The 17,236-nt window shown below is 29.1% G+C and overlaps 1 protein-coding gene across 2 annotated transcripts; it reads right to left on the bottom strand.

Moving 5' to 3' along the window:
- Positions 1–720: 720 nt before the first annotated feature.
- Positions 721–4,963, bottom strand: LOC139897077 (plant cysteine oxidase 4-like). Of its 2 annotated transcripts, none has more exons than XM_071879722.1 (6): positions 4,778–4,963; positions 3,841–4,175; positions 2,882–3,030; positions 2,067–2,214; positions 1,508–1,711; positions 721–1,174 (listed from the first exon to the last, which is right to left on the bottom strand). In XM_071879722.1, exons 2-6 carry the CDS (start codon positions 3,938–3,940, stop codon positions 1,056–1,058), a joined length of 720 nt encoding a protein of 239 aa, XP_071735823.1. In that variant the 5' UTR covers positions 3,941–4,175; positions 4,778–4,963; the 3' UTR covers positions 721–1,055. The 2 variants fall into 2 exon arrangements, with proteins under 2 accessions (XP_071735823.1, XP_071735824.1); XM_071879723.1 differs by having other exon boundaries at positions 3,841–4,178.
- Between the last annotated feature and the right edge of the window lie 12,273 nt (positions 4,964–17,236).

The following is a 17,236-nucleotide window of genomic DNA, read 5'->3' on the forward strand; positions in this document are numbered from 1 at the left end:
AACTTTTTATTGTGTGTATTCAATTTTGAAACCTTCTATTGTGTGTATTCGAGTTTTAAAACATACCGTTTCAAAAAATGAATACATACAATATGAGAATTTTGTTAGATGCATACAATACTAAACGGTGCAAAAAATTAATCCCCTCTCGCGACAACACACGTTCATTAGCAAGACTTCGAGGTACTTGTAATTAAGCGGGTAGTCGTCTTAAACTTAGTCTGCTTGCAAAGCGAGTAAAAATCGAAATATACCAAATAAAAATACTAAAAGGTACATCGTTAGCCACCTTAACGAGCTACAAAACCATAAACAATTGCAACAGTGTGTGAGTAATTACTTTTAAAGTGTGAAAACCGTAGTCAATAATATCAACCCGAAACTTTGAAAGTAACGTCCAACAATGATAAATGATGTTTACATGGATTTGGTTATGGTGTTTGTCATTAGATCATTTGGTATCCAAAAAGAATGTTATATAAGTTTTGTTTAGCATCAATGATTGACACCAGTACTAATTTAATAATAGTAACAACAATAATTTTTTTCCCTACCATGCACTCTTATAAAATGATATAGTAATAGTAATCTTAACTGAACCATCACGTCCGGTGGTTGGTTGGGGCCATAATATTCTTGGAATAATCTAGGTTCTAATCTTGTGGTGGTCACTATTTGAAAATGGTCAAGAATTAATCCAGTTAAACACCGTACATTAAAGTAAAAAATATTTGTCCTTCTAGATAACTCATACAGGAAAAACCTTATCACTTACAGTAATCTTAACTGCATTTGGCTCAGACTGTTGACCCCGAACTCAATAGCTATACTAAATTTGAGCATAATCACTCAGTTAGTCAAAAGAATACGCAAGCCGATTAAAAGGTATAGAAACCAAAGATAAATAACTGGACACTATATCATGATGTATATGCGAAGTCTGCAGAACTAATAAAATTACATTATTATCCTTCAGCATCTCAACAAAAACATAGAAAATATTCACCTCGGATGCTGTCCAAATTTGGATGTTTGAATCATTCAGATTAAACGTTTCAAGTCTTGATTACTCGGCCTTTGTACCTACCTCTCTGAATCACAAAATCATCAGGAGGTTGAAATTCTTCCAACCATGAAACTTCTGAGCACATTTCACCATCTACTTCAATTGTACCTTCAGAGGGCAAGTTTTGTGTCAATCAATATGTATGATGTTGACTTTGACTATTGAGGTCAAACATACAAGTTTTAAATTTCTCGGACATGACATATTTAAAATTTGGATTTTCCTACTGTCAAACATGCATCATTTGTTTGTACATTGAAAAAAACCAACCACTTTCTAAAAGTAACTAACCTTAACCAACTCAATGTACCACTAGTTAATGAGTTAATGCATAAATATAATTCTTGATGACAGTCGTAAGGCCCGTCATTATAAAATTCTTTAAAAATATAGTGTTATTTGAAAGCAAAAACAGATGGCGAAATGAATAGATTTAAGTACCAGGTAGATCAAGTCCGGTTGACCGTCTGAAATACGTGCAGTGCCGCCCGTCTTCGGAAGAGTAAGGTGGCGACAAGATGTCAAAGATGGCACAAGGGGTTATGGCGTGAAAACAATGAATGTTGCCACCGGTGGTTGGGTATAGTATTGTGGTCCCACAAGGAGCGGTCATCACACCATCTTTAACAAGTTTTGCAGGTCTTGCTGATGACCAAACATCACAATTAAAACAAATAATCTAAAGTCTAAACTTTGACTTTCTAAATATCATGTGAACTGCTTACAATTGTGTACTTGAACAAAAATGATTTATCAATCATATAGTTATGCTGCCATAACCATATCATGATTGTACTCCAATTTCGACCAAATTAACTACTATAACCATATCATGATTGTAGACCTAATCCTTCTTTGTTTTTTTTTTTAGAGAAGCATGCAAAAGTTAACAAAAAATGCACTATCATAACAGAGTTTTTAAAGATGAAATAAAAATAAGTTAATTTTATTCGTCTAAACTACAAAGCATAATATGATAGATTTCTAAGAACGATGATACCATGTGATGTATCAGACGAGGAGGGTTCATCGAGCCAATCATATGCTTTTACATTCATTGATCCATAAAGAAGTTTGCTAAAAACGGTCATTCCGGGATGATTATGAAGGGGAATGATCGATGAGGGTGGCATGCAGAATATCCCCATCTGAAATAAAATAAAAAAGTATTATACTTTGAGTCTCATATAACGTACAAGTATACTTGGCAATTGAGACTCATACTCGCAAATTTGAGTCAATTGGGTTAAGCTTTCGGGTCAAATAGGTCTTGAGAAAAATTAGGCCTGAATGTAAATCAAAACTTAAATAAAAAATCCAATGGGTTTCCCTCTAACCTATTAGGTGCTATACAAAATATAAAGGAATAGGTCTAATGAGTATCAATTCTCAATGCTCAATAAATAGAGATAGGTTTAATGGGTCTTGTGAATGAGTCAAATGGGTCGAGCATAACAAGTTTCATCCACAAAACATTGATGAAAACATTCATGGTTATATCATTTATTATATATATGTATATGTATATTAATTAATATTTTCTTATATATATAATATATAATAAATAATACATAGTAATAACTAACATAATATAATAAATGTTAAAAATCAATGTAAAAGTATATGACCCATTAGGACCCATTTGACCCGCGCCCCGTTACCCAATCTGATCCATTTAGACCCGTTTAGAAATTTGACCCGTTTGACCCATTTCAAAAAGCATTTTGACACGTTAGCCAAACAGACCCAACCTGACCCATTTACCAGGTATACGTATAAGATAAGATAATGCAAAAGAATTACTTCTTAACTTACAGAGAAGCTGTCAGACTCGTGAATATGAATATATTTAATCGGTGGCAAAGATCGATTGGCGGATCCGTTTCGTTCATTAATGGGACCTGTCCAGTTACGTACTAATTGTGCTTCCTGCTCCAGCCCTACATCCGAAGGCTTGATTTTTTCTGAAAAGGGTACAATGGTCATAAATCACACATACATATTTCTACTAACAATATTTTGTAAATGGGTGGTTCTGAATTATTTTTCAATTGATTAAAAATTATACCTTTCTTTTGTATAATTGACATCACAAGATGAACAAACTGTCCACTTATAGTGACAAAATGTTGTAGTCCATTGATGTCAACATAAAGTCAACCAACATAAAGCAACGATAGATTGATACGACGTTTATCATACATGACTACTTATGACTTCGTTTTCATGTGATCAAGCAATTTACTGAACTTTATTTTATACCAAATAAGGTAGTTTTCAGATACTGCAACTTACATGTGTATGTGGGTCAATTGATCTTTATCGCAATTGCTGGAACCTTTATATTTTTATTATAATACTTGATGATATATGATATGTGCATATAATGATTAATTGATTAGTAAATAAACTTTGTGTATATAATGTGTTACTGGCAACCTGTCATACTAAACAAAGAACCACACATCATAATCCTATACTTCTATAAAACTAAGGTAACACTCAGATTCATCATTTTTTATTGGATTTCTGTGTCATCAAAGACGTAAAGAAAAGCTTTTGGATGAGCTACAACTATAATTATGAATCTTAAACGACACTGAATGATACCGTAATAGTGTTCAAAATGTATCACAAAATTAAAACATATAACAATTATTTGTAAAGGATACACCTATTCACGTAGGTACGCGTAGAATAGTAACCGTGCAGTCAGTAAACCTATAGGCAAATAAAGTAAAAGCAAAAGGCAAATAAAACAGAATGACACGTACCTAAGAGAGAACGTATTTTTTCAGAAGCATCTTCAGACACCGGTCCATTGGTAGTTAAAGACGCTTTACATGAGTTATAAAGCTTTTGTATTTGAGGCATGATTTAATACAAAATTCAGAATTACGATCCCCCTTCTCTATCAATCGAAGAAGGTTAAAACGATGCCCAACACAAAAGACGGAAAGGCCCTCTAATACAAAGAAACTGCTTTGTAAATAACGTTTTGCAGTGAATCGGGATCACAGTTGGTTAATTGAATCTTGCAATGTTGACCAACTGCACCATGGTATATCCACTTTTCCATCATTTGATAGGGCACCACATGTTTTCACAACTGCTTAAGCACAAAAAAATAAAAAATAAATAAAGGTATCAATTTAGTAAACTTGGAATCAGAAATTTGCAGCAAAGAAAACCTTAGGTATTATACAGTAACCAATAAACAAAATATGTTATAACGTTAAGCGAACAGAAAAAAAATTAGATGAAATCTTGAACACTTAAACTCAAGCATCAGTTGATGCTTGGGCAAATCATCTTTCATGGTAGCATAAAAAGATAAGAGAATCAAATAAATCAATCCAAATAAATCCATTACAAAAACCTTTGAAACTAAATAATCAATGCAAACAAGCCATATTACAATATAAAAATCCTATTATCAGTATTTGCAATCTAAAAATTCATTTCAAGCACACACAAAAAAAGTCACAAATTTTGCGAATCCACAGAATAAATTTCTAAGTTAGCATGATATAAACAAGGCCATCAAAATACTGCTAATTAAATCGATTCAAAATTGAAACTTTCTGAAACCCTAAGAGTCCTTTTCGATGAAAAATCAATATACGCAAATTAACAGTGATCAACTAACAGCTGGATAGATTAAGATCATAGCTAATTAACAGTAAAATTTGAATTCAGAAATTTAAATACCTTGGCGAGGAGCGAAATCAAAAAGGGAGAAAATTGGTGATGGAAAATTGGGAATTGAATGAATCGATTGAAATAGTGTTGATTCCGGCGGAGATCAGTGGGTGATAATATTCTGACAGTTTTGCCCTTTTGGTACAGTTGAATTCACGAAATTGCCATGCTCCGTTCGACTGCCAACAAGTGGCATGTAAATATACGGCAAATATATACAGCTGGATCTTAAGTTAGGAAGACAATAAATTGGAAATTAACTAGTTTTCGAACCCTCGCTTCACGTCGGAGGTTCGGTTTTCAATGTATTTTATTGCGTTTAATTTATAAAATTATTTCGTGGCTAACGATAATGTCGTTGAAGCACAACTCGAGTTGAACTAAAAGGTATAACACACAAAATATTTAAATGTTATTTTAAATTAATAATATATGTGTATCTCCGCGTTTCGCTATGAAATTTTCGACTTTTAAAAATTTAACGCAAAATCAACATGTATGAAAAGTACCTCAAATATTTAGCGTTTTTTAAAAAACGTCCGTTTTGCGTATAGTTAGTGACATTGTATTCCTGAAATTATTTCGAGTTTAACGATGGTGTCGGAAAAATTGAACTCGTTGCGAGCGAGAAGATATGACCCGTTGAATATTTGGGTGGAGTTTATTTAAGATTTTTTATGAAAATTGTTATTTGACAGTTTACCCCCACATTTGAGGGGTCGTTTTGAATTTATGAAAAAAGTGTAGGGAGCTTTATTGGTGTAATGAAAATTAGTTAAAATTAAAAAAAAAACAACAAAAACAAAAAAATGTGGTATGACGAAAATACCCCTGATTACTACTCACGATTTTTGTCTGTTAGATAATATAGTAATTACATTACAATTACAATAATAATAATAATAATAATAATAATAATAATAATAATAATAATAATAATAATAATAATAATAATAATCTATACATACATATATATAAACCAAAAGTTTTTTTGTGATTTGTGGTTGAAAGTTATTTTAGGATGTTTGTATCTATATATTAACATATTATGTATTAGACAAAATTTATCTTATATGCGACGAATAGTCCTATTTACATTTTCGCTTTTCACAAAACTAACTCCCTAACTTCCATTAAAATACAAATCAAACCCCCTACTTTATATCTATATTCTAAATTCTAAATTATTATTTATCTCATTACTAAAACCAAAAATACTGAATAATAATACCCACCACGCTTTACCGACTTGTACGCTGCGCTCAAACAGTTAGACCCACAGAGGCCACTACTGTGCTACAGTATTTTTTTTTTGTCTCCAACGATAAAAGAAGCAACTTTCGTAAAAGAATCAACCCTTCAATGTTACCAAAAGATGTCGAAAAAAATTCTTTTTTACAAAAAAATCAATTAACTTTTTTTCCCCTTTTTTTTTTCTTTCCTTCCTCAACGATAAAATAAGCAACTTTCATAAAAGGAACAACCCTTCAATGCTACCAAAAGATGTCGAAAACATTCTTTTTTACAAAATAGATCAACTAACGTTTTTTTTTTAAAAACCGAACGCTAAAAGAAGCAACTTTCACAAAAGGAACAACCCTTCAATGTTAGATGTCGAAAAAAAATTCTTTTTTACAAAATATATCAAGACTTTTTTTTTTAACTCACATTTAAAAAGGAGCCCCCGGCGCGAAGCGAGGGCTCCACAACTAGTTATATTTATATATATATATTATATATATTATTAAATTAATTACAAATTAATTACGGAGTAACAAGAAGGTAATATATTCCAAAAATCTAATATACGTTTTAGTGTGTAGCGACTCATCCAAATCCACCTGGACGATTTCATTACATTTGGTCCCATTGCGAGGTACTGACCTCTATATGATACGTTTTACAAACATTGCATTCGTTTTCAAAAGACAAACTTTCATTACAATGAAAGTTGACAGGTATGCATATCATTTCATAATATATGTCCAAACTATAAATAACTTAGTCTGTCATTTACTTAATAATAATCTTTTTGAACTCAACGACTCGAATGCAACGTCTTTTGAAATATGCCATGAACGACTCCAAGTAATATCTTTAAAATGAGCAAATGCACAGCGGAAGATTTATTTCATACCTGAGAATAAACATGTTTAAAAGTGTCAACCAAAAGGTTGGTGAGTTCATAGGTTTATCATAACAATCATTTCAATATTTTAATAGACCACAAAATTTCATTTATTCATTACACATAACCTGTGTATAAAAATCATTCATATGAATTGAACACCTGGTAACCGACCTTAACAAAATGCATCTAGAATATCCCCATCATTCCGGGACTCTCATCGGATATGATAAATCGAAGTACTAAAGCATCTGTAACCCGGATGGGGCTTGTTGGGCCCGATAGATCTATCTTTAGGATTCGCGTCAATTAGTGACAATTATAATAAACACTAATTCTTAGACTACCAAGCTAAAAGAGGCGATATTCGGTCTAATAATCCAATCATAGAATGTAGTTTTGAGTACTTGTGTCTATTTCGTCAATCATTTATAAAAGCAGCGAATGTATTCTCAGTCCAAAAAATATATATTGCAAAAGCATTTAAAAAGGGAGCAAACGAAACTCACGATACGATATTTTATAGTAAAAATATGCATACGACGATACTGAACAATGCAGGGTTGGCTTCGGATTCACGAACCTATATCATTAATGTATATATTAACACATATAATGGTAATCAAATAGTTACATCTATTAATTATATAATATTTATATATTTAGTGTTGTAGTTTATATAGAATTTGTACTAAATTTTGCCTATATATTATATCTTAAATTATATACTATATATATGTTAATTTTGTATATACACAAAAATATTAATATGTTTAATATATAATTATAGGTAATATAAATATATTTTATGAAAAAAAAAACTTTATTTGTTATAATATAATAATAATAATGATAATGATGATTTTAATAAAAATTGTAGTTTTAATAATTATGAGGATTTTAATAATAATGATCTTTAAAAAAATATAATAATAAAAATGATATTACTAATAATATTCTTAATGATAATATTAATAATAATAATAATAATAATAATAATAATAATAATAATAATAATAATAATAATAATAATAATAATAATAATAATAATAATAATAATAATATAATTACTACCTTAAATAATGAGCTTTCTAAAAAAATAATGCCCGAGACAGGGCTCGAACCCGTGACCTCACGTTAACCCGATAAACACTTAAAACGTCTGTGCTACTGTTGTTTTTCTGTTTTATTCTTAACTGAAATTTATATAACCCGTATTATTTCTGTTATCCTATCGTGATCATAAAATCGTCATCATCTTCACCAAACGTATATCATGTACATCACTCCCATCATCACCATTATCCTCTTCTACTTCACGTACTCCTCATCATCATATGATTCATCAACTCGTCTACTGTTCATCATCATCACACTTCGCTGTAACGTACTGTGACGACCCGGAAATTTCCAACCAAATTTAAACTTAATCTTTATATGCTTTCGATACGATAAGCAAATCCTGTAAAGTTGAGTCTCAAAAATTTTGAACTATTTTCATATATGCAATTACCCTCTGACCGATTCTCGACAATTCACGAACAAGTTGTCTGTAAATAAATATGAAATTAAATATATATATATATATATATATATATATATATATATATATATATATAATGTATGAATATTCTGTTATATATATATTATGATATAATTGATAAAATAAGATACTAATATATTAAATATGATTCAAAGTTAAAAATATAGTTATTATAATTATTTTCAATAGTTATACCATTGTTATTAATATTAGTTAAATATACAATTCATAGGTACGAATTTAACATATATAATTTGATATAGTATTATTATTATTATTATTAGTATCATGGTTATTATTAATAAATAATTAGTACTATTATAATCAGTAGTATTGTTATTGATAATATTGTTGTTATACCTTTTTATAATTATTATCATTACCATTAGTAATAATATTATTGCTATTATACTATTATAAAGATTAATTATATTCCATAAATATAAATAATGTAAATAAAAGGATATACAAATAAAGATATAAATATAGTTAGATATGTGCATGTATATATATTCAAAATCAGTATTTATATTATAAGTATAAATATCATTATTATTAGTATTTCTATGAATTATTAATAATAAATAACAAATAATTAAAATATAAAGTATGTATATATATGTCTAAATGAATCCAAAAATCAAATTCACATCGTTTTCTGCTGTAGGTAATTGATTCCCTTTCGTACAAATCACGACTTAATCAAAGAACAAATCCAAAAATTCTGTTATACATCAGATTCATATATTTTTTTTATATTTTCTGTCAATAAATCAGTCGACCCTCAATGGATATAAAGTTCAATCAATTCCTATTGTTTAACAAAAACCAATTGACATACACTATCAACCATCATTTACCATTACTTATTACAGCCTTATTTCAATAAAAAAAATTATCAAAAGTATCCAAGAACACAACGACTGCCCTGTTTTTGCTTCATCTTTCGAATTGTTTGAATTCAAAATCAATTACAAAATGTGTTAATGCAGTTACGTTCTAAATCTTTCACTTAAACTATCTAAAAAGTCTCAGGTTCCAATTTTAGCTATCAATCTCTAATTTTGAAGTCAAAGTTCGATTTTCAAAAGTCAAATATTTTATTCATCGAGAAATTTGAATTTGTTTCGATGTTTTCAGTCAAATTGATTTTTCAGAAAGTTTCTAAGAACGATTGTGAACCCTTTTCATGTAGAAGTCGTGACCTAAAATGATCTAAAAACTCGAGTTGATTTCAGGTTCATAAACGGGTAAACAGGTCTGAGATGATTGAGTTTTTTTTTTATTTTCGTTTCTATTAAATAAATTAATCATAATCATACATTCTATTTGGTTTAGGAATCCTAAAACTAACTAAATAAATTGTGTTTGCAATGATTAGACTTCTGATCGAATTTTAAATTGATGAAGAAGATGAAGTAAATAAACGGGTTTAATAAATATGGAAAGGGTATTATTCCAGAAAAACAGACGCAGCTGGTTGGTTAAGAGTATTTGTCGGGAGCGAGAGGTCTCGGGTTCGAGTCTCGTGTGCATCATTCTTTTTACAGAAATTTTAAAAAGGGTATAAGCTTTTTATTTTATTTCTATTATTATTATTATTATTATTATTATTATTATTATTATTATTATTATTGTTGTTATTATTATTATTATTATTATTATTATTATTACAAATATTATTATCTAATTATCATTATCATAACTATTATTATTACTAGTATTATTATAGTTATTACAAATATTATTATCAAAGTATTATAAATAGTATTATACAAGTAATATTAATATTAATATTAATATTAGTATTATTAAAATTATCATTTTTATTAAAAATTAGCAATATTACTATTATTATTAAAAATCATTATTCTTATTGATAAAACTATTATTATTATTATTATTATTATTATTATTATTATTATTATTATTATTATTATTATTATTATTATTATTATTATTATTATTATTGTTAGAGTTATCATTGTCTTTATTATTTATATCATTATTATTATCTTTATGAGTATTACTAATATTTTTACAAAATTACTATTATTATTATCATTATTATTTTAACATTAAAAATTATTATATTTAATATCATTATTTGTATTACTAATATTACTACTAGTATTATTATTATTATTTTCACAAATATTATTTATATAAAATATAATTATAACACCTAGCATAACAAAATTTATATTTTTATATATATAAAAAGAATATATGAAACATAGGAGTTATTAATATAAAAATGAAATAACTAATAAACTTATATATATATATATATATATATATATATATATATATATATATATATATATATATATATATATATATATATATATATATATATATATATATATATATATATATATATATATATATATATATATATATATATATATATATATTGTTCGATTACAATTATGTGTGTTAATATACATAAAAAAATGATATAGGTTCGTGAATCCGAAGCCAACTCTGCATAGTTCAGTTGTTCAATATAGTCATATGTATTTTCACTACAAAATACAGTATGGTGAGTTTCATTTGCTCCCTTTTTAATTGCTTTTGCAATATATATTTTTGGGCTGAGAATACATGCGCTGCTTTTATAAATGTTTACGAAATAGACACAAGTACTAAAAAAATATATTCTACGTTGAGTTGTACCACTGGCATACTTCCCTGTAGCTTGGTAATTACTATTTACATGTGGTATTGTAAACGCGAATCCTGTTGATAGATCTATCGGGCCTGACAACCCCAACCGAACTGGACGACCAGTATTCAACGGTTGCACAGTACTTCGTTTCGGTGACTACACTTGGTACGGTGTAGTGAGATTTCATAATAAAGGGAATATGCGACGTGATTAAATGTTAAGTATGGTTACCAAGCGCTCAACCACTTAGAATGCTTTACATACACTTGCGAGTGTATTATGTTTATGATTATGAAATCTTGTGGTCTATTAAAATATTGAAATGATTGTTATGATAAACCTATGAACTCGCCAACCTTTTAGTTGGCACTTTAAAGCATGTTTATTCTCAGGTACGAATTAAGTCTTCCGCTGTGCATTTGCTTAATTTAAGGACATTACTTGGAGTCGATCATCGCAATGGGACCAAATGTTGATGACTTCGTCCAGGTGGATAAGGACGGGTCGTTACAGGTGGTATCAGAGCGATGGTCTTAGCGAACCAGGTCTTGCATTAGTGTGTCTAACTGATAGTGGTTAGGATGCATTAGTGAGTCTGGACTTTGACCGTGTCTGTGTGTCAAAAGTTTTGCTTAACATTTAGTGTTGAAAATTATTTGCTTATCATCCATAAAGTCTAGACACGTCTTACTGCCTCTATTGCATAGACAGTGTATAGATAAATTCATATCTCAGCGTATCTATTACTATAGACTTTTAATGATAACTTCTGTTGATTTCTCCGTAACTTATGAGATTTTAATATTATATATGCATATGTAAATTATGTATTGCAGGGTACTAATCTACATCCTATAATCTATTTCTTATCGAAAATCCTTCATCTGATCGTATGAGATGAATCCTACAACCAGTTCGAGTCCCTCAGATTCCGATAACTATTCCGATAGTTATTCCGACAGCTATTCCGATAAGGATGTTCACCTAAGCTCCGAAAGCAGAGTCACCAAAATAAATCAACCAATCAGCCATCCCCAATTCACCTGATGGATTCGTAGTCTACTCAATCATTGGATAAGAAGAAGGCGATCCCTTCCATCCACCACATTGCCATCTTGGTGATGAACCTGAAGCACTTACCGGCGAACCTGTTCGAGACACCATTTTCTCACTCATTGCTAGAGTATCTCGTCACGATTATATACTATCCCACATTCTAAACCTTATTCATTCGCTCGTTCCGACCAACAATCATCCCTGAATAATATAAGAAATCAACGAGTTTCGCGCCCGAGTTGTAGCCCTGAAAAATATGGTGCAAAACGTACCAGCTTCAACAAAATCACCGGCACCAACAGTACCACTAATATCAATACCATTACCACCAACAACCCAAGTTTCAACGTCACACGCCTCAACATCTCATTCTGTACCTCGAGTATAATCATCGTTCTACGAATCGTTCTACATAAACTATCTTTGTCCTTCATGGCAATTATGTAATCTCTAATGTTTTAGAGATTATGTACTCTAGTTTTAACCGAAAATCATATGAGTTTAATATCATATTGATTCATTAAATTCATGATTACATCTGAAGAAAATATATATGTATATATGTTTTCATAAAGATTGTAATTAAAAATTCCTTTGTACAAACTGTTAATGGTGAAAAATATTTTAACGGGTAGGTAATACCCAAGGAATATTTAGATTTCACATTAATAAGTTACACTGTACATTCTATCAAATCTGATTCAACAGTCATTTACTATTCTATTTACATCCACCGATGCACGTATCCGTTCACCACAGAATAACCATTTTCATTCAATTTCATATTTGGATTTTGACCTATCAGAATCCGACAAGTGGCATAATGAAGAAAACATTGGACAAAATAAAAATTGTTAGAAACAAACAAATTAACTACGAGAATTTTGATAAGAATCCACGCTAACTGTTCCTAGCTAACTATTCTTAGCTAATTGATTACATTATATTTATCGCAATTTATTTATCGCAATTTATATTCTCGCAATTTATTTATCGTCATTTAATTTCTGTTATTTATTTTACGCACTTTAAATATCGGGACACGTATACAAGGTTTTGACATATCATATCGACGCATCTATATATATTATTTAGAATAACCATAGACACTCTATATGTAGTAATGATCGAGTTCTCTATATAGGGTTGAGGTTGATTCTACAATAATATATATAGTTTGAGTTGTGATCGAGTCTGAGACATGTACACGGGTCACGATACGTATTAATTAATTCGAATATTATATATTAAACTATATATGAATGATTGGACTGTTAACTGTGGACTATCGACTGTGGACGAATAATATTGGACAATTAAAATGAATTAAAATACTGATTATAACATATGAAACTAAATAATTCTTCAAGTTTGCCACTTGATTTCATCTTAAACCTCATTTGTATCTTGACGATTATAATCTGCGTTCAAACCTTTCATGCTTCTTGAAAACACCTCAATCGAGAGGAAGAACCAACCACACTTCATCTACGGAAGGAAAGATTGATGCATATAGTTATGCACCTGAAAAATTCTCGGAAACTGAGTAAACGTTTAACACGTAGCAGTGCTAATTTCTTTAGTGTTATTATTACCCAAAATAATTTGGTAATCCCTTTCAAAGTAGCAAATTTTGCCACAGCTCCAGCGAGTCAACTTCGACTTTTCGTTGAAACAACCTTATTAACACTTTGATATATATGTGTGCTCTTTTATTGTTACCGGGGAACCATTTACATTCCACCATATTATCATCAGCGTTTAATCATCTAAAAACACAATTCTCCTGAAACCACCTCGGATTGATAACCGACGATTCAGATATGACTGCATTAAATGCAGAGGAAACAGTAAAATTGTAAATGGTCTTAATGGCCAAAAGTTTGATGATAAGGAATGGAGTGTTGGGAACGCTCGATAGAAAATTTGGTACTGAAAAATGGATTGAGCTAACCACGAAAGAGACCCAGGACAAATACAAGGACCAAACCCTATATTCAAAGAATCCAGGTAATTCTGGATCCGCCGAAATCTTTAGAGAATATCTTGTTCCGAAGTCATGTTAAAATCTTGCAGAAAATCTTTGTTCATCCACCTTCGAACTTAGAAATTCTAAAATATCATCATAAATATCTTCGATATTTCTGAGGATATTTTCATAAATATTCTTGTCCGAAATTATCTACCTCTTCGTGTTTTCTGTATTCCATTATATTGGAAACTTCTGTAAAATCTAAGTATAAATTATGAATGAATTGTGGAGAAGTGTTGGGAATTGAAGCATGGATTAGTATAATATAATGACACTTGGCCAACGTGATTATATTACAGTAAGTCATGCTGAGTTTCTAATGAAACATGATAATGGTTCACATAGATCATACTATCATCATGTGTCATGTTACATAACTCTTTCATTCTACTTAACCTCTGAACATATCAAGAAAATATATTCTTGATAGTTCCATCCTCAGGGATTCTGGTAATTTGACAAATCAAATCGTGCTGATACATTCCTTTCTGTTTAGTATATTATGATCATTTGAAACTTCATACCTACGAATTCTGGACCGTTATTCGCTTGACTTGAAGTCGGAAAGAGAAAACAAAAGCATGGAACTTCTAAATATAAGGGAAAATATAAAGCCCAACAAACAACACCGAAATCACAAACCATGCATATCAATGTGTATAGCAACATAAATACACGAAAGAATGAAAAACATTATAACCCCAAGGTAATAGTGGAAGCGAATAGATTCCTCTAGTGGGAGTTGGAATAGAAGAATGATTGTTGCGATAGTCGGAATGAGGTTGAGAACCAGAGTTTGATTAAGCATATTCACAATCATTGAAAGTATGGATCGAGAAAAAAAAAAGGTATTGGAGTGGTGGAAATAATGGAATGGAAGAAGTTCATTTATAGTGAAGATACTAGACAAAGCAATCGAGGCAGATCACCGTATTTAATTATAGAAATCTTAATTTCCTTACTCGCCGAAGAATCAAATCTTTTAGATTTCAAAGATTTTCTTTAAATCCTTGAATTCCAGAATTCAACCAAGACAACGTCAAAAGCTATGACACACCATATTTTCTAAATTCAATCATGACTAGTCAAAAGTTATGATGAAACTTATCATGTTCCTTTCACTATTTAGTGATAGCTTCACTCGTACGCTTCATATAATTGAGTCGTTTTATCTATATTATTCAATAATGATAAAACTCTATCTATCAACTAATATTCGTCAGGAAAACATTCTAATTGTTAACCATGATGACCTCACTCAAATTTCGGGACAAAATTTCTTTAACGGGTAGGTACTGTGACGACCCGGAAATTTCCAACCAAATTTAAACTTAATCTTTATATGTTTTCGATACGATAAGCAAATCCTGTAAAGTTGAGTCTCAAAAATTTTGAACTATTTTCATATATGCAATTACCCTCTGACCGATTCTCGACAATTCACGAACAAGTTGTCTGTAAATAAATATGAAATTAAATATATATATATATATATATATATATATATATATATATATATATATATATATATATATATATATATATATATATATATATAATGTATGAATATTCTGTTATATATATATTATGATATAATTGATAAAATAAGATACTAATATATTAAATATGATTCAAAGTTAAAAATATAGTTATTATAATTATTTTCAATAGTTATACCATTGTTATTAATATTAGTTAAATATACAATTCATAGGTACGAATTTAACATATATAATTTGATATAGTATTATTATTATTATTATTATTATTATTATTATTATTATTATTATTATTAGTATCATGGTTATTATTAATAAATAATTAGTACTATTATAATCAGTAGTATTGTTATTGATAATATTGTTGTTATACCTTTTTATAATTATTATCATTACCATTAGTAATAATATTATTGCTATTATACTATTATAAAGATTAATTATATTCCATAAATATAAATAATGTAAATAAAAGGATATACAAATAAAGATATAAATATAGTTAGATATGTGCATGTATATATATATATATTCAAAATCAGTATTTATATTATAAATATAAATATTATTATTAGTATTTCTATGAATTATTAATAATAAATAACAAATAATTAAAATATAAAGTATGTATATATATGTCTAAATGAATCCAAAAATCAAATTCACATCGTTTTCTGCTGTAGGTAATTGATTCCTTTTCGTACAAATCACGACTTAATCAAAGAACAAATCCAAAAATTCTGTTATACATCAGATTCATATATTTTTTTATATTTTCTGTCAATAAATCAGTCGACCCTCAATGGATATAAAGTTCAATCAATTGCTATTGTTTAACAAAAACCAATTGACATACACTATCAACCATTATTTACCATTACTTATTATAGCCTTATTTCAATAAAAAAATTATCAAAAGTATCCAAGAACACAACGACTGCCCTGTTTTTGCTTCATCTTTCGAATTGTTTGAATTCAAAATCAATTACAAAATGTGTTAATGCAGTTACGTTCTAAATCTTTCACTTAAACTATCTAAAAAGTCTCAGGTTCCAATTTTAGCTATCAATCTCTAATTTTGAAGTCAAAGTTTGATTTTCAAAAGTCAAATATTTTATTCATCGAGAAATTTGAATTTGTTTCGATGTTTTTAGTCAAATTGATTTTTCAGAAAGTTTCTAAGAACGATTGTGAACCCTTTTCATGTAGAAGTCGTGACCTAAAATGATCTAAAAACTCGAGTTGATTTCAGGTTCATAAACGGGTAAACAGGTCTGAGATGATTGAGTTTTTTTTATTTTCGTTTCTATTAAATAAATTAATCATAATCATACGTTCTATTTGGTTTAGGAATCCTAAAACTAACTAAATAAATTGTGTTTGCAATGATTAGACTTCTGATCGAATTTCAAATTGATGAAGAAGATGAAATAAATAAACGTGTTTAATAAATATGGAAAGGGTATTATTCCAGAAAAACAGACGCAACTGGTTGGTTAAGAGTGTTTGTCGGGAGCGAGAGGTCTCGGGTTCGAGTCT

This window comes from Rutidosis leptorrhynchoides, chromosome 3 (assembly GCF_046630445.1).
Source record: "Rutidosis leptorrhynchoides isolate AG116_Rl617_1_P2 chromosome 3, CSIRO_AGI_Rlap_v1, whole genome shotgun sequence".
Lineage (NCBI taxonomy): Eukaryota > Viridiplantae > Streptophyta > Magnoliopsida > Asterales > Asteraceae > Rutidosis > Rutidosis leptorrhynchoides.

Bases quoted from the DNA above. Each gene is read 5' to 3' on its own strand.
- LOC139897077 (XM_071879722.1), bottom strand. From the start codon at position 3,940: ATGCCTCAAATACAAAAGCTTTATAACTCATGTAAAGCGTCTTTAACT. The intron at 2,215-2,881 runs GTAAGTTAAGAA...ATTTTATTTCAG, and splicing joins ACGAGTCTGACAGCTTCTCT to ATGGGGATATTCTGCATGCC. The intron at 1,175-1,507 runs GTACTTAAATCT...TGCCCTCTGAAG, and splicing joins AACCGGACTTGATCTACCTG to GTACAATTGAAGTAGATGGT.